Source organism: Solanum tuberosum, unplaced genomic scaffold (assembly GCF_000226075.1).
Source record: "Solanum tuberosum cultivar DM 1-3 516 R44 unplaced genomic scaffold, SolTub_3.0 scf00205, whole genome shotgun sequence".
NCBI lineage: Eukaryota > Viridiplantae > Streptophyta > Magnoliopsida > Solanales > Solanaceae > Solanum > Solanum tuberosum.
In genome coordinates, this window is record NW_006239130.1 from 1020828 (window position 1) to 1046806 (window position 25979).

General features: G+C 35.5%; 1 protein-coding gene across 1 annotated transcript in view; it reads left to right on the top strand.

Moving 5' to 3' along the window:
* The first annotated feature begins 749 nt into the window (after positions 1–749).
* LOC102597444 (DNA gyrase subunit B, chloroplastic/mitochondrial) overlaps positions 750–25979 on the top strand; it is a 30557-nt gene continuing 5327 nt past the window's right edge. The window contains exons 1-14 of the mRNA XM_006355704.2: positions 750–989; positions 1667–1811; positions 3807–3887; positions 4005–4118; positions 4524–4580; positions 14025–14126; positions 16460–16610; positions 16730–16806; positions 17144–17254; positions 18327–18397; positions 18603–18744; positions 19978–20076; positions 20202–20330; positions 20459–20573. Coding sequence (XP_006355766.1) covers positions 853–989; positions 1667–1811; positions 3807–3887; positions 4005–4118; positions 4524–4580; positions 14025–14126; positions 16460–16610; positions 16730–16806; positions 17144–17254; positions 18327–18397; positions 18603–18744; positions 19978–20076; positions 20202–20330; positions 20459–20573 — 1531 coding nt within the window. The 5' untranslated portion in view covers positions 750–852. The remainder of the gene's footprint in view (positions 990–1666; positions 1812–3806; positions 3888–4004; positions 4119–4523; positions 4581–14024; positions 14127–16459; positions 16611–16729; positions 16807–17143; positions 17255–18326; positions 18398–18602; positions 18745–19977; positions 20077–20201; positions 20331–20458; positions 20574–25979) is intronic.

Below are 25979 nucleotides of genomic sequence, written 5' to 3' on the forward strand. Positions count from 1 at the left end.
TCCATCTCGTTTTGAATTTTCGTTGCAATTAAATTGTCTTCCACCGTGTATCTGATCTCCATGATTTTGCATGTATGATCGATTCCTAGTTGTGTTGAAACACCTTTAACTATATCGTTGTAGGCCACGTTATCTTTCAATATTATTCCATTGATTATATAATTTTCGTAATCAATAAATGAAATTCATGAACATGAATACCTCAACAATATGGTGATATTGACCATTGTGACAAAAACCCACAACCTCAAGAAACAAAGAAAAAAAATGAATTGCTGCCAAGAAGATGAAGTTTACAATTAGAAAATTATTCTGATTTTATGAATTTGACATGGAATATTTGTTAGAATTGATACACCGAGAATGATGAAAATCTGTTAGAGTAGTCAATTAATCTTCAATTACTTCTTAATTCAAGAAAATTAGTTACAATCATTTAATCAAACGAATAAAACATGTATCTTGCTTTTTTCAAATCATTGAATACATGTATCTGTCGAGTAATAATAACAGTATCCAAAGAACAAAATATGATACATAAAATAATATTTAAATTACCATAAATCTTAGTAATTAGGATCTAAACAAGCAAAATCTATATAGTTTGCTCTTTTTGAATTTCTCCTAAATTAATCCTTTTTTGATGGGCCCATGTAAGAGGGAAGGGTGGATAAAAATGAGCCCAAACATTAGTTTCGCGCGTTGGCGAACCTCAAAATTGAATAATAGGGTTTAGAGAGGGGATAAAGTAAAGTATTTATTCAAACAAAATATTTTACTACTCTTATCTTCTTCTTCATAGAAAGTAAAGCAAAGCAATAGTGTAGGCTTTGTGTTTGAGTAAATGTCTGAATGGCTCTGCTAAAACCTTTTCCTCTTCAATACTCTCTTCGTCGCATGGCTTCTCGCTATCTTCTTCATTGTCACTCTCATACTCTTCCCTTTTCTTCAACCTCTCTTTCTCTACCCTCTATTTTCCTTAACACCAGGTTCCTCTCTCTCGCCCCTCTTTATGTATCCGTTTCTTTATGTGTTTTAAGTTATACAAAGTTAATTTTGTAAGGTTAGCTGAATTTTTGTTAAAATGAAGGACATTTTGTAGCAAGTGTATTTTTTTTTTTTTCATGTTTCTGTTTTGGGTATTGAATTTACAAGCTGTACCATTTTCTGATGTAGGGATTAATAAGAATGTTTTGGGTTTGGGTTGGGTTATTTGTTGAAATGAAGGTTAATTTTGATTACTAGAGTCTCTTTTTTGTTCTTACCAGTTTAATATTTTATTAGTATTTGGGTTTGAATTTAAAGAGGGGAAATGTGCTACCTTTATCGCTGTGTAGCAATTTTGGTTTTGGACTTTAGTTACTGGTGTAATATATTTCATCAAGTGAGTTGAATGTTGCACACCCGATACATGTTGATTTGTTTTTTATATATGTTTTTTTTCTCTGTATTTTGAAAAATTAATTGTTGTTCTTGTTTGGTTGGAACATATAACTTCATTTTTGAGGCGTGTGAATGTTCTTGGTCAGCTGAATATGTCTAAAGAGAGGTTGTTGGTCTTATTTCAAAAGAGGGAAATGCAACCCTTTTCTTTGTTTATAACTATTTGAGTTCTTGAAAATTTGCTTATTGGTTATCTGCTACACAACTTTTGGATTTGTTGCAGGGTGATTAATAGGCTGAGAAGGGTGTCGGATGGGATTTTTATTAGAAACGTGGTGTCTCCAAGAGCTTTTATGTCATCAAGCATTACTACTGAGGCTTTTCAAGAAAATATTAAGTCAAAAGCTTACGGTTCTGAGCAAATTCAGGTGAAAGAAAAACTATTGTCATTATCATATATGACGTTTTAGATTGGGTGAAAGCGAAGAACTATCGATCCTGCAGGAAACAAACATATTATTTTAGAGTCCTAGATAGTGTAGGTCCTTTCGTGAAACCTGAAAGAGTAATGTCTTTCAAGTGAGAAAATTTCATTGTGGTGTAATGTCTACAAAGATGGGATCACTGCTTGATGCTGGATTCTAGGTTGGTGGACTATTCGTTTCTAAAATGAAAGCACTTTTGAAGATTAAAAACTGACGCCATGACAGGCATTGGACAAGTAAAACAGGGACAGAATGCTTTAGACAGTATGTGGCCTTTGCTATTTGTAGTTCCTCAGAACACTAAGAATTTAACTTATACAAATAATTAACCAATCTCTGCTAGGTAAAATAGAAATATCTGAAATCTATGTTAAGTATTTGAAGCTATTCTCTCTATTAGAAAATAGATTGAAATATTAGATTAAAATGGTAGTGTACTTAAGATGGAAAATGCTTTCTGTGGGAAGTGTTTTACCTTGGGAGATCGTTTGTCGTATCATTTTCTAACATTTTGTTGGGTAAAAAATAATAAAAGTTGATGAATAAGTAAGGTCTGAAGCTAGTGATTTTTTAAATTTTTTTGAGAGAGGTAATTGTACTGTAAATGTAACACTAAGAAAGTGTTGAGATATTAACAGGTTAGCAAAAAGCAAAAGAAGAATCCTTTTCCAATGTATAGGGATTCTAAGAGGCTAAGTATTGATTCTGGTTCATTTACAGATTCCTCCTTCGACCAAAAAGAAAATAGAAGTATACAGTTAAATTTGATATTTTCAATTGAGTTAGCTTTATCTTCTATCTTTCATTTTAATAGACTTATGAGTGCTGAGATTGTATTCCACCACTATGTCGTCTTGCTCCTCTTTCTGCCTCCGTTCTAGCATTGTAGTGGGCCTGAGATAAGTGAATTAATGAATTGAAGTAAGAGTTGAGATATTTGTAATTGAAAATAATTTCACATCAGTGACGAAAGTCATATTCCTCCCTTTGGTGGAATATAATTTCCTTTGAGAAAATATTTACACAATACAATGTTACTAGACATTGAATAATTTTTTTGAAAAACAAAAACAGAGTCTTTATACCAAACACACCCGATCTTATTATGAATTTTGAAAATTATCATCCATTTGTAAGTGATCTGGTGTTCTACCTGTAAATAATGAAAAAAAATGCAATTCTTTCTTTTCAATTTTGTTACTTACCCTTAATCTTTTTGTCCTTTTCACTTTACTTTGTTCTGAGAGCTTCTCGACCCTGTGACTGTTGCAAATATGATGCAACAGTATTTTCTCTTTCAGTTGCTGCTCTGGGGAAATAAGTTGAATTTACTTTGGTGGTCTTGTTTCTTCTTTGCCTTTCTGTCCTTTATTTGATCAAGGATATTTATATGCGTAGTTTGCTCATTAATCTACTCTATCAGTGTGTTATGTAGGTTTAGAGTTGTTGATTTCTTATGATTAGCTTGACTTGAATATAAACACGTAGTTTAGGGTGACTAGGAAAGTAGTTGAATAAAAAAAACTTCTTTCACTGGTGATGCAACACCGATGTCAAATATTTTATTTTGAGTGTAAGTATATATTCATAAGTACTGAAGTACATGCAGTGGATGCATAGTGTTTAGTCTCTCATTGACTGAAGAGTTACTATATTGTGCATTACCTTGTATGGAACGCTGCAAGGCACGGCAGCTTTTGAGATACAGTTTACTTGGATAAGAATGTAAAAGACAGTAACCTTCAAACTTAACTTTCATTAACATCTTGCTGCTTAATGCATATATATAGTTATGTAGGACATCTTCTATTTGTTTGTTTCTCAGCAGTAATTTTCTTCTTAAATTGTTTCTGTTTACTATTGAAAAAAGTTAATGATGTGAATAATATGTTGATAATTTACCAGTAAAAATAATCATGCAAATTGCTGCTTCTTTAGGTATTGGAAGGTTTGGATCCTGTCAGAAAAAGACCAGGAATGTACATAGGAAGCACAGGACCTCGTGGTCTCCACCATTTGGTATCTCTGGCCTTTTCTGTTTCCTTTCTTTTGATGTATTTGGTGGTGCTAATTATGCTTTTGTTTATTCTTGACTGAACTTTTACTGCCCCAGTTATTAATCATATTTTCTTCTAGGTTTATGAAATTTTGGATAATGCCGTTGATGAGGCACAAGCAGGATACGCAACAAAGATAGATGTGGCCCTCCATGCTGATAACTCCGTTGGCATCACTGACAATGGCCGTGGGGTATGAGCTGTCTTCTTCTCTTGTACAGAAGTGGAACTAATGTCATGGGAGAATGTGCACACTATCTTATGTAATTATTGCAAATGGTTTGCCTGTCATCTCATAAAGGATTGACTCAACCTTCTTTTGATATTATGCTGTATTACCCATAATATGATGTTTGTGATTATCTCCTGTTCTCCCTTGCATATTATCATGGTCTGTCCTCCCTTTCAAGGAGAGATCCTGGGACCTGGACTGCTGCATTTGATAGAAATGGTTTCAGGATGTGTGCTAATAAGAAATTGATTTGCTTGTCTATAGTTGTCAAAGCCCCTTGAATTTTCTATCCTGATCAAATCCTATGCTTGTTGAGTGGAAAAGAAGATTCTCATTAAATTTAACATTTTGTTGGGATTTTTTCAGATTCCAACAGAGTTGCATCCAGTGACAAAGAAATCTTCTCTTGAAACAGTCTTGACGGTATGTTTGTACGGGATATCCATTCTTAGATGCATATATATATGTGTGTGTGTGTGTGTGTGTGTGTGTGTGTGTGTGTGTGTGTGTGTGTGTGTGTGTGTGTGTGTGTGTGTGTGTGTGTGTGTGTGTGTGTGTGTGTGTGTGTGTGTGTGTGTGTGTGTGTGTGTGTGTGTGTGTGTGTGTGTGTGTGTGTGTGTGTGTGTGTGTGTGTGTGTGTGTGTGTGTGTGTGTGTGTGTGTGTGTGTGTGTGTGTGTGTGTGTGTGTGTGTGTGTGTGTGTGTGTGTGTGTGTGTGTGTGTGTGTGTGTGTGTGTGTGTGTGTGTGTGTGTGTGTGTGTGTGTGTGTGTGTGTGTGTGTGTGTGTGTGTGTGTGTGTGTGTGTGTGTGTGTGTGTGTGTGTGTGTGTGTGTGTGTGTGTGTGTGTGTGTGTGTGTGTGTGTGTGTGTGTGTGTGTGTGTGTGTGTGTGTGTGTGTGTGTGTGTGTGTGTGTGTGTGTGTGTGTGTGTGTGTGTGTGTTTGTGTTTATGTTTTATCCTACTCAATGTGTGGGGCTCAATGTCAACTTCTCATCTAATTACCAGGGTTATAGAAGTGTGTTTAAAGTTATGAGAACATTTAACCTACTGGTGTTTGAGATATTTTATTCTTTTGGAAATCCTTAAAGCTAACTGTATAATCATAAGGAAGTAGGATTTAAGAAAGCAAGTTCTTTTTGTACTCCTAAAGATAGTTCCCCGATATTGAAAGATAAAGGTATTGTTGCTCCAACAGTTCTGATCTAGTGCGTGATGTAGGGGTTAACGTAAATCACAGGTCCTAACCCTGCTCCAGACAAAAGCATGGCATTTAAATGGAGAGGGGTTAAGGTCCATTATTCACTGTGTTTCAAATTTTGCGCCACTATTCCTTGGGAATTTTTCTTGGTTATTAATTTTTTATTTTTACAATTCAACGGTCAATAATATCTCAGTCAACTTTTATAGAAGAGTTAGTGGAGCTTAGTTGTACTTTTCCGACGTCTTACTTCCCCAGTTGTCTTATCCTTCCCATACATATGGTGGCTATGAACTAAATATCGACCAGTGTAGCATAATCTTCTATTTACCATCATTAGTTAAACAGAACACGACCAAAGAAACTCAGAGCAGTGGTATCATCAACCCAAAGTTTATGTGCCTTGCTAGAAACATTATTAGCCATTTGTAAAACACTACAACAGTAAAGCATAATTGGTTGGAGTAAGGTGCAAGGTTCCACTTCCACTTCCGCTTTGTGTACAATCACATGTTTAGATCTGTTTTTATAAGTGTAATCCAGAAAAGGTACGTGTAGAGTAGAGCTACCACTCAAACTTAATTAGACTTCAAAAGCCTAAACAAAGAACAAATCTTGCTTAAAGTAGTTGGACACATGCTTTGCATGTGAGCCCTATATTACTAGTACACATGATTCTTTTCTAAAATCACACAAATATAATTAAATAAAACGTTTGAGTAGTAAAAATATATTGTGTCCTAAGACTAAAATAAGGAAAAATAATAATTGTACCATCGATTATAATATTCTAGAATCAATCTACTCCTGTAATTAATCTCAGAAATTTCTAATGAATCAATCAACAAGAAGTCATCTATTGTTTAATTTCACAACCATGCTTTATTCCTTTAGCTGCTCTCAAATCTATTTCATTCTATTTTTAATTCAAAAAGTTATTTTGAACATTATCATTAAATCTCTATGAATCGACTTACTTTTTTTTTTTTTTTTTTGTATAACCGAGAAATCCGTCTGTGACCCACCCTTTGGACCAATCACAGCCTTCTAAACTCGGTGGATAATGGGCCCGCCCCTCTACCCTTCTCCACTTAAAATACCGGGCTTCGCTTTGCATGGTGTGGGGCTTGAACCTGCGACCTAAGCCACAAAATCCTCCACCTTTTGCCACTTGAGCTAGGCCTTGGGGGCTGAATCGACTTACTTTTAAATTTAGGTTTTATTTGTTTTCATAAAGATGAAGACGTCTGAATTTGAATGCACATTTCAATGATTAAGATGTTGTCTCTAGATTTGAATACTAAATGATTAAGACGGTTTGTTTTTCAATATCCATATGAATGTACATTATTTATTTATATGTACATAATAAATATACAATTCAAATAAAAATTAATTAAATATTAAAAAATCAAATCATTATTTGACTAAAAAAATGGAACACTTATGCTTGCTAGTGATGGCGGAGATGGTTTGTAGTGGTGGTGATGATGGTAATACCTGTTGTTAGTGGCTAGTAATGATGGTGGTGATAGTTGTGATGGTGAAGGTGGTTGGTGTTGTGGTGACTATCATGATGGTGGCGATTGGTAGTGGTGTTAGTGGTTCTAATGGTGAAGTTGGTTGATGTTAGTAGTTGGTGGTGGTTAAAGAATGTGTGGTGATGTATTTGTGGTAGTTGGTGGCGGTGCTAGTTATGATGGAGGTGGTTGGTGACCACATTGGTGATAATGGATGATAGTAGTGGTGAAGGTGGAAACGGTGGTGGTATTGATCGAGAATGTATGGTGGTATTTGCCGGTGATTAGTGGTGGCATATGAGTGGTAGGGATGGCAATGGGGTGGTGCGGGGCGGGGGCGGGTTGAGCTTAACCCGCAAATTTTTTAATTTGCCCCGCCCCAACCCGCCCCACATAACAACTTTTTTCATTTTCAACCCGCCCCACCCCACCCCTTATAGACCGCCCCGCATAATTTCTTAATATTTTCTTTTTCTAGTTAAGTTTGATACTAAAAATAAAATTCATACAAATAAAATTATTTTTTCATTAAGTTGTATTAATTTAATAGGATAGTGACTTAAAATTTTATTTTTTAGAGGTCAATTGGAAAACATGTAAGAAATTATATTATTTTTTATTGAACCATTTTCATTTTTATCTTGAATATTTTAGTAGCTTTAAAGCAATTATCTTACTAAATAATACTCTACATGTAAAAACTTAAATTTAAGTTTGAACCCACATAAAATCACTTATACCCGCAACCCGCCCCGCCCCACATTAATTTTTAAAAAACCCACTTCAACCCGCCCCGCACAACCTTAAACCCGCCCTGCCCCGCATAGCTTTAAACTCACCCCGCCCCGCACCATTGCCTTCCCTAATGAGCGGGTTGGGTAAAATTTGGGCAGGTTGAAAATGGGTAATAATTCAACCAGCCCATATTTCATATGGGTAAAAATGGGTTGGGTAAAATACAAGTTTACCCATATCTACCCATATTTTCATGAGTAAATACTAAATAGTACTCTACTTTAGAATTAAACATGGATAAAATGTTTTAGCCTTTTTTTAGATGAAAAATATTGAAAATACTTTATTTAGTTTTATTGTATCATTAAAGTCAAAATAATTCCTATAAGTTTTCAATATAAAATAAATTTATGTAATAAATGAATATTTGCATTTTAGGAGTAAAACGTGTTTAAGGCAATATAAAAACACAATATCAATACTAATACATGACATGCTTACTTTACATTGTTATTTGCTATCCAATATAAAATTAAACAAAAAAAGATATAATTATAATTAACAAAAGAAATGTATATATGTAATATGTATATTTTTTGGAGGGTCAAAGACTTTACCTTTTCAATTATAGAGAGGAATAATTAGAACATAAAAAAAAAGAGAAGTTATAACACTTTTGGTGATACCATGAATTTTGAGTGAATGAAAGTTGAAAGCTTAACCCAATTGGCTAACCCATATTTTACCCATATTTCTACGGGTTGTAGGTATAAAATCACATTTTACCCATCTAAAAGGTCACTCACCCAACCCATTAAAATATGAGCGGGTTGGGCGGGTTACCAAAATATGGGCTCATTTTGCTGGCACTACCGGTGATGCTAGTTGTGATGACAGAGTTTGTTGGTAGAAGGAATTGACCATAGTGATGATATTGGTTGAGATTGGTGGTGGATGTGGCAGCAGCTATAGAGGATGGAAATGGTGGTGGCTGCCACACCCTGAACCAACACCCTAGGCATAGTCGGCACTCAAAACCATTGCTGGTTCCAAGCAACTCTTGGCCTGGCGTACTAATAGATGTTGTAACCCCATGCAAAAGCTTTCAAAAGATGAGCATGCCATAATTTTTAGGAAATGATCTCAATAACTTTAAAGCAAAATTTTGAAATGCTAAATAGTATAGATGTTCATAAAATAAACTAAATCTATCACTCAACTAGCTCGTTTATGAAGCCTCTAATATACTGAAGAAGATAGGTGCTGCGACAAGATATCCAGCTACCTAAATACTCTACTAGCAATGTCTATAGACTATAGCCATTAAATAAGCTAGATAAACTAGAGCCCTCCATAAGCATGGAGGTCTCACCAATGCTGAATGGAAGAAATCCTAATAAAGCATCTGCTGCATATCCTAAATACCTTAATCTGCATCATTTAAAGATGCAACGTCGAATGACGTTAGGACATGAAATACTATATGTAGAATAGCTGAATGAAATAACTAGCTAAAATTGAAGATAGTGAGCTGATTGAGCAAATATGAAGATAGACTGAAATATAGTCAACTGAGGAGTAATGCAAGTGTACTTTAACAACAAAATTTTACAACTGATTATGCAATAATAACAAATACTGAAATTAATATAACTTTAATTTTTTTGGGAGTTTCTTTAACCGACAACCATCATGTGAGCCTCATGATGATACAACCTCTTGTCCACATTGCCAGAGCCATCTTATATATTGCTAAAATAAAGGACAAACTTAACTAACAAATGCAATCTTTGAGCCCTTACCAGGGGCATTTTAAGGAGTCGTCCGAATCAACGGCATGATCCTATCATATGCTGGCGGCGCAAATTTAGGGTTTGGATTGTTTGAACCCTTACCCAACTTGGTGTTCAATACTACTCCCAAAATAATGTAATAATGCTCAATAACTTTAAAGCTGTCCCACTTAAGGGAAAAATCTCCTACTATAGGGTAAAGTTGCTAATTTCTTTCTTTGAGTCTATGCTCAATAATACTTCTTTAGAACTGATCTTTGCTTTCTTTAAAACTAACTTTTCTTTCTTTCTCAAATAATGTACTTGAAGCTAAATATACTTTCTTGAACTCGTTCTTGAAATAATGTACTTGAAGCTAAATATACTTTCTTGAACTCTTCTTGAAATAATGCACTTGAAGCTAAATATGTTTTCTTGAAATAATTCTTTAAAGCTTGTAATATACTTTACTCATGAAAACAATGCATATAAGATGCTCTGACAAGGTTTTCACTAACTTCAGCTAAAAATTGTACATGTGGTAGAATAAACATGAATCATCAATGAATATGATATACAATAGTTTCAATAATAGAATTCAACAATAAGAAGTTCAAATTAGAGGGAATTTGAAATTATAGACATGGGGTAAAATCCCTAGTTTTGATCTTAGTCTTACTAATTGGAACTATAGATGTAGGGCATGAGAAAGACTGAGTTCCTCGCTATGATAGCCTTACATACTTTAATTTCTCGAAATACCCAAGAAAATATTCTCTTGGAAGGAGAAGAACCACAAAAACCTTTCCCGAACCTTGGGGATGAGTTTTCTTGAAAATCCTAGGGTTATTGTGTAGGATTTCATTAATAATCCAAAAAAGAATGATCTAAATACTTAGAATGTGATGGGAGAAACTTACCTTGATGTCGAAGAAGGTATAGTCTCTTTAATAGGTGGTGGATCTTGCTAAAAAAATCAAATCTTGAACCGTAAATGTGAGTTCTTGATTTCACTAGAGATAGGAGAATGATTTAAGAATCTTATATAAATTCTTGAATATGTTGTAAGCTCACGGAGAATACTTACCTAGACTTAGTAGGGTAGAAGATAGGCTTTTAGGGGCTGTTGGAGTCGACCAAAGAGTGAAAAGTAAGAAAGAAATTTCAAAATAATGCTTTAAAATATTAACTACAACTACGTGGCTCACCTATGTGGCCCATGTAGCCCCTCTGCTTGACCCATGTAGGTCAAGGGACATTGCTGGCCACGTTCTGTAATTGGCCATGCAGGGCTACGTGGTTGGCTATGTGACCCACATAGGTTTGCCCGGCTGCGTAGTTGTGCTTTGCTAACTTTTTGGTAAACGATCATAACTTTTTACTCAAAAGTTGGATTGACGAGTGGTTGGATGCGTTGCAAACTAGACTCAAAGATCTTCAATTTAATAGGTTATGAGCCACGTAACTCCTCATATTCTAGGAGATATGCTCGATTGAAGTTGACCTTTGTATGATCTTGGCCTAACCCATTGGTGGCCCCTTAAAATTGACACTAATTTTCACTTAGACACTTTAACTGGCCTTTTTTCATTTTAGACACCTTATGTCGGGTTTCACTATGTCATTTTGACACTTTTTGCTTACATGGTTTAGTGAGTGTAATACACTTGTTGAGCGCGCGTGAAAAACCTGTTTAGTCGATTTTTAAATATTTTTTCTCTTCTTTCCCATTTTCAGCCACCATTTTTGCAAACTTAAATATCCAACATGGTGAATAAAAATTGTTACATTAAAATGCTGAAAAATGATGGAAACTATTTTAGAAATTTAGGAATAGACCCATTTCAAGATTAAATATTAAATTATTCATGAGATTCTTTCTTGAAAGAATTTAATATTTAAAGAGGAGTAAGTTTAATTTTTGCTGAATTATAAACCTGCTAATTAGGGTAATTTTTTTTTTTTTTTGAAGACACTAATAAAAAAGAAAGAGTATGTAGGTGCCCAAATGTTTTAGCAAAAAAGAGATGGGGGTATTTGGAGAAGACAATGAGGTGGGGGAACGGGTATGTGCAGATTTTTCTGCAAATGAGTAGGGGGTATTTGGAGAAGGGGGGGGCAGGTGTTTCTGCAAATGAGTGAGTTTTTGGTGAAGACAATAGCGGTGGGGGGGGGGTGGCGTCATGTGGGGATTTTATTGATTTAATTTGTTTTAAAAAAAATATTTGGGCAAATTTCCACGTGTCATTGAGTCATTGGTTACTTTATATTTTTACTCAAAATTCATTATCGACAAATTGTTTTTGACAAAAAATTGACAAATGTCGTCATTTAATTCGCCACTTTACACGTCATTCGCGAGTGTAACACACCTCATATATTTTTGTTGATTGGCAAAAGAGTGTCAAAATGACACAGCAAGACCCTACATGAGGTGTCTAAACTTGAGATGCCTAAGTGAAACTCTGTGCCAACTTTAAGGGGCCACCGATGGGTTAGGCCTATGATCTTATATAAAAACATAATTGACAGAGAAACTTTCAACTCAACATTGTGCTAGAGGTTCGTTATGACCTTAATTCACATCCAATATACTTCCCACACTTAACATTGGACCTTTACACCTAGGAACTATCAAATTCATTGGGTTCAAATTGAATTCAAATTGAACTGCAGATTTGTTGAGTTGTTGGATAAGAAGACGGGGGAGCAAGAGTCAAAAGGCATGGTGGAGGATAATTCCACATTGCATTTGGTGGACAGTATGGAAAGAAAGAAATAGTAGAAATTTTGAAGATAGGTCCAATTCCATTCAGAAGGTTAGATGGGATTGTATTGCATCCTTTTATTTTGGTGTAAGAGAAAGGTTTAGAGGTTACAGAACAAATTGTAGAATTATTAGGACCCTTGTAAATATTTTTTTTTCTCTTCTTTTGTTCCCCTCTGTTTGCAGGTCACCAACATCTCCTTAATGCTGAAGAATACACCATTACCATTTTCAAAAAAATAAAAATAAATTCCAATTGAAGTTACCTTTCTCAAAAAAAAAATTGAATTCCATTTGAAGAATGGTTTGTATCTAAGCTTAATATTTAGAGGAGTTAAGTGTGGTAGCAGTTACCAATAGTGTAAGCAACGGTGGTGGTTGTGATGACAAAGGTGGTTAGTGGTGGTGAGTAGTGATTGTGGATAGAGTGATGGTGAATATTATCCACACAAGAATACCTCTTAATGATATTAAGACTTTGTTCCAAATCTTAATGATTAACTACTATTCAGACCAAATTTGACTCAAAAAAAGAAAGAAGAAGACCTATGCAAAGTTCAGACCAATTAAATGCTTAAATCTTAATGAAAAAAAAATCCACTTAATGATCTAACGTCGATTCAGACCTCCATTAAGTGCAAACAAATGAGGCTTACTCAATTATGAAAAAAAACGTAAAAGCAAACTCAAAATTGGGATCATGAAAATTCCAAAGAAGAATGATTAGGAGAAGAACATAAACAACTTCTTTTTTTTTTGAAACTGGTAAGGTTGAATTCTTCAGCATTAAGGGTATGCTGGCTACCTCCAAAAAGGGATAATTACAGATTTCAGAACATAAACAACTTCACGAGTTCAATCTCTATGACCATACTGCAAAGTTCACACATTTCAAGCTACCAAATTTAAGCTCACCACAAGTTAGTGCATCTAAAAGAAAGACACAAATAAATAGTCTTATACCCAAGAAAAGTGCCACAATGGGATGCCAATCCAGGTAGCAATGTTAGACAATAGGGCAGTTTCATCTTTAAAATTTACCTTGGATACATATATTGAAAAACTCTATGACCATTCACCGGCTCCATGTATATTTCTAATCTCTAAATCACCATAACAAAAGATGTCTTTTCAAAATCATTTTCTTTTTTAAATTGTGAAGACATGTATTTATAAGCTAAAAATCACAATCATCTAGGAGTACAAACAACAAAGCTTTAGCAAATGAGAAGTTAACTGGGAAATGTATACGCTTGACATGCATCCACCAAAATAACTCTAATTGCACAACTACTAATACAATTTAAATAAGTTTCTTCATCACTCTCACATTCAGATCAGATAACTGTATTTCGGGTACAATAATGATAAGTAAAGGGAGAGACATAAAATACATTATTTCTGTAATGTTCTTACATTTTTGTAGACTAATGTTGAGTGGGAAATTCTGTTTCTAGAAGGTTCTAAAAGTCAAACTCCTTCAACTTTATATGGTCATTTTTTTCTTCAAATATGTTAGCATGGATGTTCATGCTTTAATAATAGTAATAGATAAAGTAGATAATCGGATATGCAGTCACGTTATCCAGTGTGTTTCAACTGTTGCGTATCTTCAAAAGTGTGTTATTTCTGAGCAACTAGGTATATACTATACAGACCAATGAGATTGTAGCTTCCGGCTATTAAAATTTATCATATTCTTCTGGATTGAGTCTTATGCTAATTATTGATGTTGGTTGCACTGTTGCACATTGTATTGAAATTATGGAAATCAATGTTTTATGAATTTCAGTCTATATGGAAACAATGGTTTTAAGATAGGAAATGAAGCAAGACTGCAAGAGTATATCTTGGTGATGTGGTAGAAAAATGTGCAGGTTTTGCATGCAGGTGGTAAATTTGGAGGCTCAAGTAGTGGCTATAGTGTGTCTGGTGGATTACATGGTGTGGGCCTGTCAGTTGTTAATGCATTGTCAGAGGTATCAATCTCATACTTGTAGATATCTGCTAGCATTTGATAAAGAATACATGATTTGTTATTTTGAAATCTTTGTGCTGTTGCCCCTTTTCTTTTTTCACCAGTTGTAGCAAGTTATTCAGCTTAGCTTTATGTTCTCTTTTTGAATGTCTAGCAGTACTTTAATTATGTTTGTCGCTGCCATTTCTTTACCTGATAAGTATTGTTTCGTGGTAGAATGACCTCAAGTGTTTTTAACTTCCAGCATGTTTACTAAGTTGTTTAAACATTCTCAGATTCTTTTTTTCGTGACTAAATATACAGTTCAGGGTTTTCCAAAATGTTGAATTATAACCTAGACTAGTTCTGGATTTTCATTTCAAAATGTTATTGTGCTCCATCCTTGCCCTGGGGTGCCATTTATCTCATTTCAAGGAAAGCAGATATCTATTTAGGCTATAATCAGAGAAAGACTATTCTGAAAATGATTATGCACAATCCATCGCTCACGTCTTGCATGTGTGGACACAAATCAATTGTTGAATGGTTCAACTCTTTATTAAGTGACCTTTTGATCTCCAAATAGTGCAGTATCCAATGGATGTCTGAAAAGAAAAGTAGATAAAAGGATACCATCTGGTTGAATGGAAAGTTCTGATCACAGGAAAAAACAAGGAGGAATAGGCATCAAAAACTTGAAGAACCAAAGCAAGGCTCTAAAACTGAAATGGTTGTGGAGATATGCTCATGAACCACACTCAATGTGGAGCAAGGTGATTAAACTGAAGTATGGAGAGATGGATTCATGGGTCACCAAGGAAGCAACCAATCCCTATGGTGTTACTGTTTGGAGATCAATTAGGAACTGGAGGCCTTCCCTAAGGAATCATACTACTATAACAGTACACAATGGTATCAGGACAGGATTCTGGAAAGATAGTGGCTTGGTAATAGTAGTTTGTCAGAGATCTTCCCAGATATCTTTGACTTAGCACTACATAAAGATAGAACAGTGGCTGAAATGTGGTCTCCCCAAGGATGGGATCTATCTCTCAGAAGGAGTTTAAATGACTGGGAAGTCTGTAGATTAGTTGAATTCTTTAAAAGGTTGGAATCATTTCAAGGTTTGAAGGAAGGGGAGGATTGCCTATGGTGGACAGAGCACAACAAAGGAAGATACAAAGTGATCTCAGGTTACAAGGTCATAAACAGGGCGCCACTAACCCTCAATTGGCCTTGGAGACAAATCTGGAAGCCAAAGTTCCACTTAAGGAGGCATGTTTCACTTGGCTGCTAGCAAAGGAGGCAGTACTAATGCATGAGAATCTAAGGAAAAGAGACAACATTCTGGTGACACACTGTTGTTTATGTGTGGAAGCAGCTGAGACAGTTAGACATTTGTTCTTACACTGCAAAATCACTGATCAACTGTGGAAGATTTTCATCAATCTCAGAGGCATTCAATGGACAATGCCTAGCAAGATTGTTGACACTCTCTCAAGTTGGGAGGAAGCAGGAATTGGGGCAAATAACAGAAGTTATTGGAGGACCATTCCAGCATGCATCTGGTGGACCATTTGGAGAGAAAGGAATGCTAGAAGCTTTGAGGATAGAAGCAGATCCCTACAATTGATCAAAACAGATTGTAATATGTTATTATGTTTTTGGTGTACAAAGAGTTCCCCTATAGATGCAGAAGCAATCCTAGAATCATGCTAGGCTTGCCGTTTCTGTTCTTAGATTTCATACTTTTTTGTAAAGGGGTTTCCAGTACTACCTAAGTACTAGTTTATAATACAAATTGTTACCTTCTCATAAAAAGAAAGAAAAAGAAAAGTAGATAAAGGGAAATAAAGTGAACTGATAATTGCCTTTGCTCTCTAGTTCAGATATCTCTCTTTTTCATCAGATATACTCCTTGTAGAAAATGTGACCGCTGAGGATTTCCTCCTTTAAATTGGATGCTAATAGTATCAGAGAAGTAATGTTTCATCTATCTTTTTTCTTCTCTTTTCTTTTTGGGTTGGGGAGGTCAAGATTGGTGTGGGAGAGAGAGAGAGAGAGAGAGAAGCACTTTGTACTACAGTAATCCTGATGAATGGAAGAAAATGGTCACAAAGACTGACATGGATTGTGCTTGACTGAGCGTGGCTAAAATTGTACATTTTTAATGCTTACATGCATGGTCCTTTTTTTTTTTAAGGTATTATTTGTATTTATAAACAGCACAAAGTTAGTGCTGGAATTTCTCTACAGTGAGCAAAACACCAAAAAATGGCCCTCTTTTACTAACTCATTGTGTTAATAGTCTTTCAGCCTTCCTGACCTAGTGATCTATATCATATTTTCTGACAGGCCCTAGAAGTTACCATATGGCGTGATGGTAAAGAATACAAACAGAAATATTCACGGGGGAAGCCAGTAACAACTTTGATATGTCAGGAGCTCCCAATGGAAATGAAAGATCGGCAAGGGACTTCCATTCAGTTTTGGCCTGATAAAGAAGGTAGTTATATATGTATATTGTTTGTAATCTCCAATATTTTGCCACTGGTTTCTTTCTTTTCATGTTTCCAATTTTCATTTAATGAACAATTAAAATTCTGATGGCATCTTCCTTTGCAGTATTCACAACTGAAATACAATTTGACTATAACACCATAGCTGGGAGAATTAGGGAGCTTGCTTTCCTCAATCCCGAGGTATTGTTGGTAGTATTAGTTAGAATCATGCTACATTTTTTGAATGATGCTGTCAAATGACGCCATTAAGAGGTTTTGTTTGTGAAAGCAACTTTATTGGTGTTTCAATGTCTTCCTTCTTCAACCTATGGTTTAAGTGAAAATGCTTATGCCGTTTGGTGACTGCATGCTGAAGTTCATTTCAATGCAACTGACATTCCTCACTTATGCCTGCACCATTTTGGTGCATAGACATTCATAAATTTCTTCGAAGAAATCAAAGCTTCTTATTCTTGACAGCTACCTTCATATGCTAGATTCATTTAGTTCAAACAATTGAGCATATCTTCTATTTCAGCTCACAATTGTTCTCAAGAAGGACGACATAGATCCGGAGAAGATCCAACATGCTGAGTACTTTTATGCTGGAGGATTGGTTGAATACGTGAAATGGCTGAACGCAGACAAAGTGTGCTTGTCTTTTCCCTTTCTCTTTCGAATTTATTGAATAAAATGCTTGTTATTGAAAAATTTAAAACTGTCGATAAAGATTCATGTTTAAATCTTGACCTATGTATTTACTGATCTCTCATACTTACATGTCATGTAACAAAGTGTCCTTGTTGCTAGGTTCATCAGTGCCATCACTTCTAAAATATTGAATGGAGCCAACAAATTATATTTTATGCTCCCTTGTTTCGACATTGTTCTCCCCATTTTGATTTGGCACTATTATTAAGAGGACTTGAAATTTGAGTTTTCTAATATTTGTTGCTAAACATATTTGGGCGTTTTTGTTCTTTCTAAAAACATAGTCTGACTTTTGTAATACAGAATAATAGAATAACTTGCTTCTCTTATCAAAATAGAAGAAAAGTAGAACTGGTTTCTATAGTGTGGCTTATAATATTTTTCAAAAGTTTTCATTTGAGAAGCAATTTGGTCACTCCAAATAGAAAGGAGGACAAACATTTTCTGAAACGGAGTATCTCTTTCGTGGTATCACGATCTACTGGTCTTGTACAAAAGGAATCGTATGTCGGAATCAAGTCTGAAATGTGTCAGATAATGTCAGGGATGTATATTTAAGAGTGACTGTCTGTCCCCGGGCTTTGGTCTAGTGTAAGAGCACAATATGCTTAGTATTTAAGTGGAAAGGGGTAAAGGGGCAGGCAGTTATCTACAGAGTTTCGAACTGTGCACTACCAGCTGTTGGAAAATTCAGGGATATCAAAAGAAAAAAAGACAGTCTTTTCCACACCCTAGAGTGTGACCTAGTGATCTGTGAAGTAGATTGAGAAAGGTTCAAATCCAAGAGAAGACAAAACACTAGATGATTTCTCCCCTCTATACAAGCCTTATTGGATAGAGTTACCTGGTACTTGTGCTGGTGGGAGGTATCACGTATCTGGTGGAATTAGTTGAGGTGCACGCAAGCGCCCGGACACCACGTTTTATTAAAAAAATATGAACTGTTTTTTCCGGTGATGTTTTTGTCATATGAAGTCTTGTAAGTAGTGCCTGACTTCTTCTTGCTCTAGAAACCACTTCATGATGTGCTGGGATTCAGAAAAGAAGCTGATGGAATCACGATTGATATGGCTCTTCAATGGTAAGATATCTTATCTTTTTATCTTTCTTCCCATTTTCCTCTCCTTACTCTTTTCACCATCAAGGGTGGTTGGAATTGTAGTAGCACACAATTATATGCTGCACCATATTGTCATTGAGTGGTTTATTTGTCTACCATCAACTGGTGTGCAATATGACTTTGTCAAGAGTTGTTAGGTTTACGTTTTTTCTTTTCTCTATTGCAGGTGCTCAGATGCTTATTCAGACACGATGCTAGGTTATGCAAACAGCATACGGACGATTGATGGTGGCACTCACATAGATGGTGTGAAAGCTGCCCTAACAAGAACACTCAACAGTTTGGGGAAGAAGTCAAAGACAATCAAGGTTTGTTGAATATAGGCTCTTTGGTTCTTTTCTTTCTGTTTGCTCCAACAAAACTCTTTGGTTGTTTTTGTATCTCTCCAGCCATTCCAGTCTTGCACATACAACATTGAATATATTGGATGTCTTCTGGGTTTTCTCTTGCACTTCTGTCCTTTTGATCATTTTGCTCGGATGTGCATGCTACCCTTTGTAATTCCTTTGCTTGTTTTATTCGAAAAAAATCAGTCCACACCTTGGAGCTTTAGTGCCTTCAAAATACTGACTTCATCACCAGCAACCACCTTATGTTCTCATTGTTTGATGTTTGCAAGAGCTAGAGGATTATCCTAAAGTTGTATGAATCTATCTAGATTACCATCTTACAACCTAAAGAGTTTGTAGTTATATATATGAAATCAGTTAAATTTGTATAATAAAGAATTTCCATTGCAATAACTAAAAAATTTACTCCTTCCTTCGTAATCTAGATATCTTTTATTGTGACTACATATTAAGACAGGAAAGTTTATTTTTTCAAATAGTCTATGCATTAGAGTTAATTGGAATCTATTTCAGATGGAAGTTGAGATGTGTAAATAGTGGTCTAGTTCTTGCCACACCAACACCACTATAACATTGAGTGGTATTAGTTTGGTTTTTTTCAGACAGGAGACTTTTGATTTAGGAAAAGTGGTGAAATATATGGAACAAGCAAAGTAGAATGTTTGGAATTATGATGGAGTACATTATTAGGTGAACACAAGTGTGCAAAGTCAATGAACTTTGGTAGTGCTGGCTTTGCCTTCTTACTAAATTCATCAGCTTTGAACTGCTTATATGCGCACATCTTATAGAACTACAGTAGCAGTGCTTTCTGGACTATCACGAAATCTTAGTCACGGGGTCTTTGTACGGCTGTTAGTTTTTCATTCAAATTATTAATATCAATGACCATAAGGATTGGTAAGAGAAGGTGTTTTTGTCTTTAAAATAAATCCTATTTAATTGATGCCTTCCACAAAGAAAAAAGAAATCCATTTAATCAAAGAGGAAAAGACAAATTAAAACTCAGTTGAAATCTCCAATTTGCTTTTCAAATTTGCCGTTCATTTTCCCTCTGACACATTGATTGAGTGCAATCAAACTAGTAAATACCCTAAATCTTCTGTGTTAGCTTGATTCGTCTCTGGTTAATGTACCTATAAGTAGGGATATTTGGGTTACTCTCAAGTTTTGTTCATTAATATTATTCAGGAGAAGGATATAAACTTAAGCGGCGAGCATGTGAGAGAGGGATTAACTTGTGTTATCTCTGTTAAAGTTCCGAATCCAGAATTTGAAGGACAAACTAAGGTATGTCTCTCCTTTCATGATTGAAATATTTGTTAGTTTTATGGTATAAAAGTTCTATAAAGCCTTAAAATTTCAAATGCCTTCTTGCTGACATTGTCTATGTATGCTATGTATATCCATTGAAGACTAGGCTGGGAAATCCTGAGGTTAGAAAGGTGGTCGATCAGTCAGTTCAAGAGTATCTGACTGAGTATCTGGAATTGCATCCAGATGTGCTAGATTCGATTCTTTCCAAGTCACTAAATGCTCTAAAGGTACCTAAGTTGTTAGATGCACAAGATTGATCTTTGTATGATTAAGCTGACTAAGTTGGCCGCTCAAGAACTTCGAGTGGTGTTGTAAAAAAATGGTTTACCAGTTGTATCTATTGCGCCTTATGTAGGCAGCTCTTGCAGCAAAGAGGGCTCGGGAGTTGGTGAGACAGAAAAGTGTCTTAAGATCATCCTCTCTTCCAGGGAAGCTTGCTGATTGTTCAGCCACAAATCCTGAAGAAGCTGGTAATTTTACCTTAATATGGATTTCACAACCAATGTAGCATTTTTTTTGGTATTTGGGTTAAGAAATTAATTTTAATGGCATGAAATATATAGGACCTTTCTGTATAAAAAAAGGCTGAATGTCGGGCATGCTTCTGAGTGTAGCTTATGTAGTTTGAGTGCAAACAATATAATAGAAGTATGTATGGGCATCCATTGCTAATAATGGGAAGATTTTATTTCCATATTAATGCAATAGAGTTTGTTCTATGTTGGTGGTGTTTTTGTCACTACTATGGAGACGTGTAATGCTCGCGATAGTTGAGTTTTGATACTTTTGAATACTCGTCTTCAGAGTTAAACAACCATAGAGAGACTGAAACATTTTTCATGCGAATGGTGTTTATTGGAAGTCTTTATAGGTGCCTATTTTGTGAGGATTTTTTAAAGAGAAGTATGTAGATAGAAACTTTTTGAAGCCTTTCCTTTATTGGGGTGGTTGATGAGATTGTGCTCTATAAAAAAATTACAGTTGTTGCAAAGTAAGCTGAGGGAGTGGAACAAATGCAACTTTAGCAAACTGGAACACAGAGATAATGAGGTAATAGCACAGTTAGCATAACTGGACATGGCACTGGGAAACAACACAATTTACGAAGACTTTTTAGTCGGGGCTAATTTACAAAGAATAAGGTACCAGCACAGTTACCCAAATATGAATAGATTATAGATCTCTTAAAGACAAAGATAAAAAAGTTTATGATTTAGATAAGGTGACCAAAATACTAAATTCTTCCATAAGATGGCCAACGCTTGCAAAAGACACAATCATATTGGGAAATTGGAAGTCAATGGAGTCATGAAACAGGAACCAGGAGAGATCACGATTGAAATATTGGAATTTTCTAAGAGGTTGTATTTGAAAATGAAGACCTACACTCAACAGGGGGGATTACTCAAAAATCAAATCAGAGGAGGAATTATGGCTTCAAAAGGACATCTGAAGAAAAAGTTTTTTTTTTTTTTTTTGACAAAGGTAACAATTTTGTGTATAAATCTTCAGCACTAAAGGCTGGGATTCCAAATTTACATCATGGAGCTACATACAGTTGAGTATACTCAACAAAACTAAACTAGATAAACTAGAAAAGGTTCTTGGTATCATCAAACAATGTGCAAGTGATAGAGCTCTAGGATGAGATGATTTTTCTATGGGTTTCTACCAGATATGCTGGCAACAGTCCAAGCAGATATCACAGGAGTCCTCTGTTCATTCCCCAGAGAAATTTGAAAAGTGTTTTAATGCCCACTTACATAACTAACATTAATTCCAAAGAAGAGTGCTGCAGTTGAATTGACAGATTCTAGACCTATAAGTCTAATTGGTAGCTTTGATAAGATCATTTCAAAGTTGCTCATATAGAAACCTAAAAGGGTGATTCACAAGCTGGCGGACAATGCACAAATGACTTTTAGTAGAGGTAGGGAAATCATTGATGCAACTCTCATTGCCAATGAATGCTTAGATTCTAGATAGAAAAGTAATGCTCCAGGAGAATTATGTGACTCAACATCAAGAAAGCTTACTATCATGTTAATTGGTGATTCTTAATCAACATGCTAAGAAATATTGGATTTGGTAGGAAATGGATTCAATTGGATAATTTTTTGCATAAGCATTCTTTCCTAGTCAATGAAACACTAGAGAGCTTCTTTGCGCTCAAAGGAGTCTACGACAAGGACCCCCTATTTCTCCTTTCCTGTTTATAATGGTTAAAAATACTTAGCATATGGGACTGGCTGGATAAAAGGTTTCAAATCTCATAACAACATCCATAATACTTTAGAGATGTCTCACCTGTTGTATGCAAATGAAAGCCAACTTAAGATCCTGAGAGTGATACTCATTCTTTTTGAAGCAACTTCAGGTCTCCATATCAACTGGAGAAAAAGTCTTATTTTTCCAATTAATGAGGTGAACAGAATGCAGCATCTGACAGAGATCTTGGGAGGAGAAATAGGTAAACTACCAACAGTATATTTGGGGATGCCTTTGGGAGCCAAAAGCAAATCCAATGAAATCTGGAATGGGGTGCTGGAGAGATGTGAAAGAAGACTATCTAGATGGAAAGCACAGTATTTGTCTAGAGGTGGAAGATTGACCCTGATCAACTCAGTCTTAGATGCTTTGCCAACATATTTGATGTCAGTTTTTCCTCTCCCCCCTAAGGTGGAGGAAAGAATTGATGCATTAAGGAGGAATTTTTTGTGGAATGGAGAGAAAGAATACAAAGGATTTCATTTGGTCAAATGGAAGACTGTAATTCTTTCAAAGAAACAAGGTGGGTTAGGCATTAGAAACCTGAAGAAACAGAACAAAAGCCTTATGATGAAGTGGTTGTGGAGATTTCCTAAAGAGGAGCAGGCTCTTTGGGTTAGAGTGATTCAGGCCAAGTATGAGAAGATAGATCACTGGAAAACTAAGGAAGTGACTTCTGCCTATGGTATTAGCCTATGGAGATCAATCAGAAATTTGTGGCATTGTTGTTTTCAAAGAACTAGATTCAATGTAAACAATGGAAGAAAGATTTTGTTTTGGGACGATAATTGGTTAGGAAATGGCAGCCTCAAACAGCTCTTTCCAGACATCTACTTGTTGAATCAGCAACATGAGGCCACTGTGCAAGAAGTTTGGTCCATCCATGGATGGAACTTAACATACAGAAGGATGATACAAGACTGGGAGGTGGATAGACTAGCTGAATTTTATGGCACCCTGGACCATTTTGGAGGATTGAAAGAGGGAGAAGACACTCTTACGTGGATTCATCACAGCAAAGGTATCTTCACAGTTAGCTCTGCCTACAAGAACCTGAATCAAATGGGGACTCAACTCAGATTTTTGCCTTGGAAGCTTATCTGGAAAGTCAAAATTCCATATAAGGTGGCAGTCTTTACTTGGTTGGTAGTTAAAGAGGCGGTACTAACACAGGAGAATCTAATGAAGAGGGGAGTACATATGTGTCCTAGATGTTTTTTTTTGTGAGCAACAGGCAGAGACAATCAACCATCTGTTTCTTCATTGCAAGGTGGTTAGACAACTGTGGCACTTATTTACCAGCTTCAGGGGCACAAACTGGACCATGCCACAAAAGGGCAAGTCAGGCTATAGAAAGCTGGAACAATGAAGGCAGTGGCAGTACAGACCAAAGCAGATGGAGGATTGTCCCAGCAGTGATTTGGTGGACCATATGGAAGGAGAGAAATATGAGATGCTTTGAGAGTATCAGTAGTCCTTTACACAGGATTAAAATGAACTGCATAATCACTTTTTGCTATTGGTGCAGTTCGGAGTATGTAGATGATCCTATAGCGGTTAGAGATATCCTAGGTCCTTTGTAAGATGTAGGATCTAGTTTAGTTTTGTTTTAAATACACGCAACTGTATGTAGCTCCATGATGTAAATTTGGGATCCCAGCCTTTAGTGCTAAAGATTAATACACAAAACTGTTACCTTTGTCAAAAATAAAATAAAATATTCTGGTGATGTGTGATGCTGAGGTTGATCAACCTAAAAATCTGAGGGTTGATTCTAGTGCTTTTTGAACATGTCTAGGCTTCCCATTAATTGGAGAAAAAGTCACTTATATCCAGTTAATAATGTCACTGATTGCTGCATTCTGACTGCTATCTTAGGATGCCAAGATGGTACCTTACCAACTACTTATCTTGGATTTCCATTGAGGGTCAAGCACAAAATTGCTAGCATCTGGGAAATAGTGATGGAGAAATGTGAAAAAAGTTAGCCAGGTAAAAGAAACAATATATTTCCCTGGGTGGGAGATCAGTTCTAATTAATAGTGTCTTGAATTAACTTCCCGCGTGTGTGATTTTCTGTTTCCAATGCCTACCAAATTGAGAAAAGAATTGATAATCTTAGGAGGAACTTCTTATGACAAGGTAATAAGAAAAGGAAGTCGTTTAATTTGGTGAACTAGAAGTCTTTAGTTAAAGACAAAAAATGGAGTGTTGGGGATTAAAAATATCATACAACAAAATGAAAGCCTGTTGATGAAGTGGTTATGGAATTTTACTGTGGTGGAACTGCTCTGAGTTGATGTTATCAAGAACAACTATGGTAATGATGGGCAATAGTGTACTAGAGAAGTCGGAACATCCTATGGGGTGTCAGTATGAAAGGACATTAGATCTCCGCAGCCTCTCTTTAAGGCTATTACTGGATCAGGGTGGGTAATGGGAGAAAAGTTGGATAGGAGTTAGGACACGGACCTTTGAAGGTTATCTTTCCAAATTTATTCACGTTGGCTTCAAGTGCTGCATCTACATAGGCTGCGAATAGAGTAAATGGGGTCTGGAGCATCAATTTCAGAAGAAATTTCAATGATTTGGAGACGAACAAGGGTTTTGATTTTTCAGTTTGTTATACACGTATCAACTGGATTCTCCCACAAAATGTCAAAGAAGTAGTTGGAAGAGTTGGAGTCCTAGAGAAGTTGATAGCCCCATCAAGAAGACCTGGCAGATGATTCCATCATGTATGTTTTGGTGTATTTGGAAGGAAAGGAATCTCAGATGTTTTAATGGTATCTCAACTCCAATTAGCAGTTTGAAATCCTTTTGCCTTATTAATCTCTTCCATTGGAGCAACTTATCCCTGTAGATGATATATTACCCCTCTTAGATTTCATTAGCTCCCTCAATATGGCTTAGCGACCATTCTTTTGCTTGTGGTTAACTCCCTGATTAAATAGGTGTTTTTGTTCTCAGGAGTTAACCATGTTTTTATGTATGTAATTTTTATCTCCTTGATGCCTTCTTAATACAACATCTTACTTCATCAAAAAAACACGTATCAGCAGCTAACTAATACAGAAGACAATTAACATGGATCTTTTTTTTTTTTTGATGAAGTAAGTGATTGTGTTAAAAAGCATCAAGAAGATGCAAGAGAGTTGCAAAGTAAAATAGGTGATAACTCCAGTTAATACAAACAACAAGTAAGATCTGGGAGTTAAAATCTAGGGAAAAGGGTTTGATATACCCCTCAACTTTGTCATTTAGAGCTGATATACCCTCGTTATAAAATTGGCTCATATATACCCTTATTGTTATACAAATGGCTCACATATACCCTTTTCCTCTAACGTAAGTGAAAAAATTAATTTAGTTTAATTTTTTTAATTATTTAAAAAAAATATAATCCCATATGAGTATATTTAATCCTCCTCAAACATATATTATTTTTTTTAAACTTTTGTTTTTGTTTCTATGACTAATTTAGATTTATTATTTTGATGGTCAAATTTATTTATGTTTCACTAATATTCTTGTAAAACTTATTATAGATGACCAAATTTTTTTCTTCAAATACAAAAATTAAATTACAATATAGACAAAAAAAAATA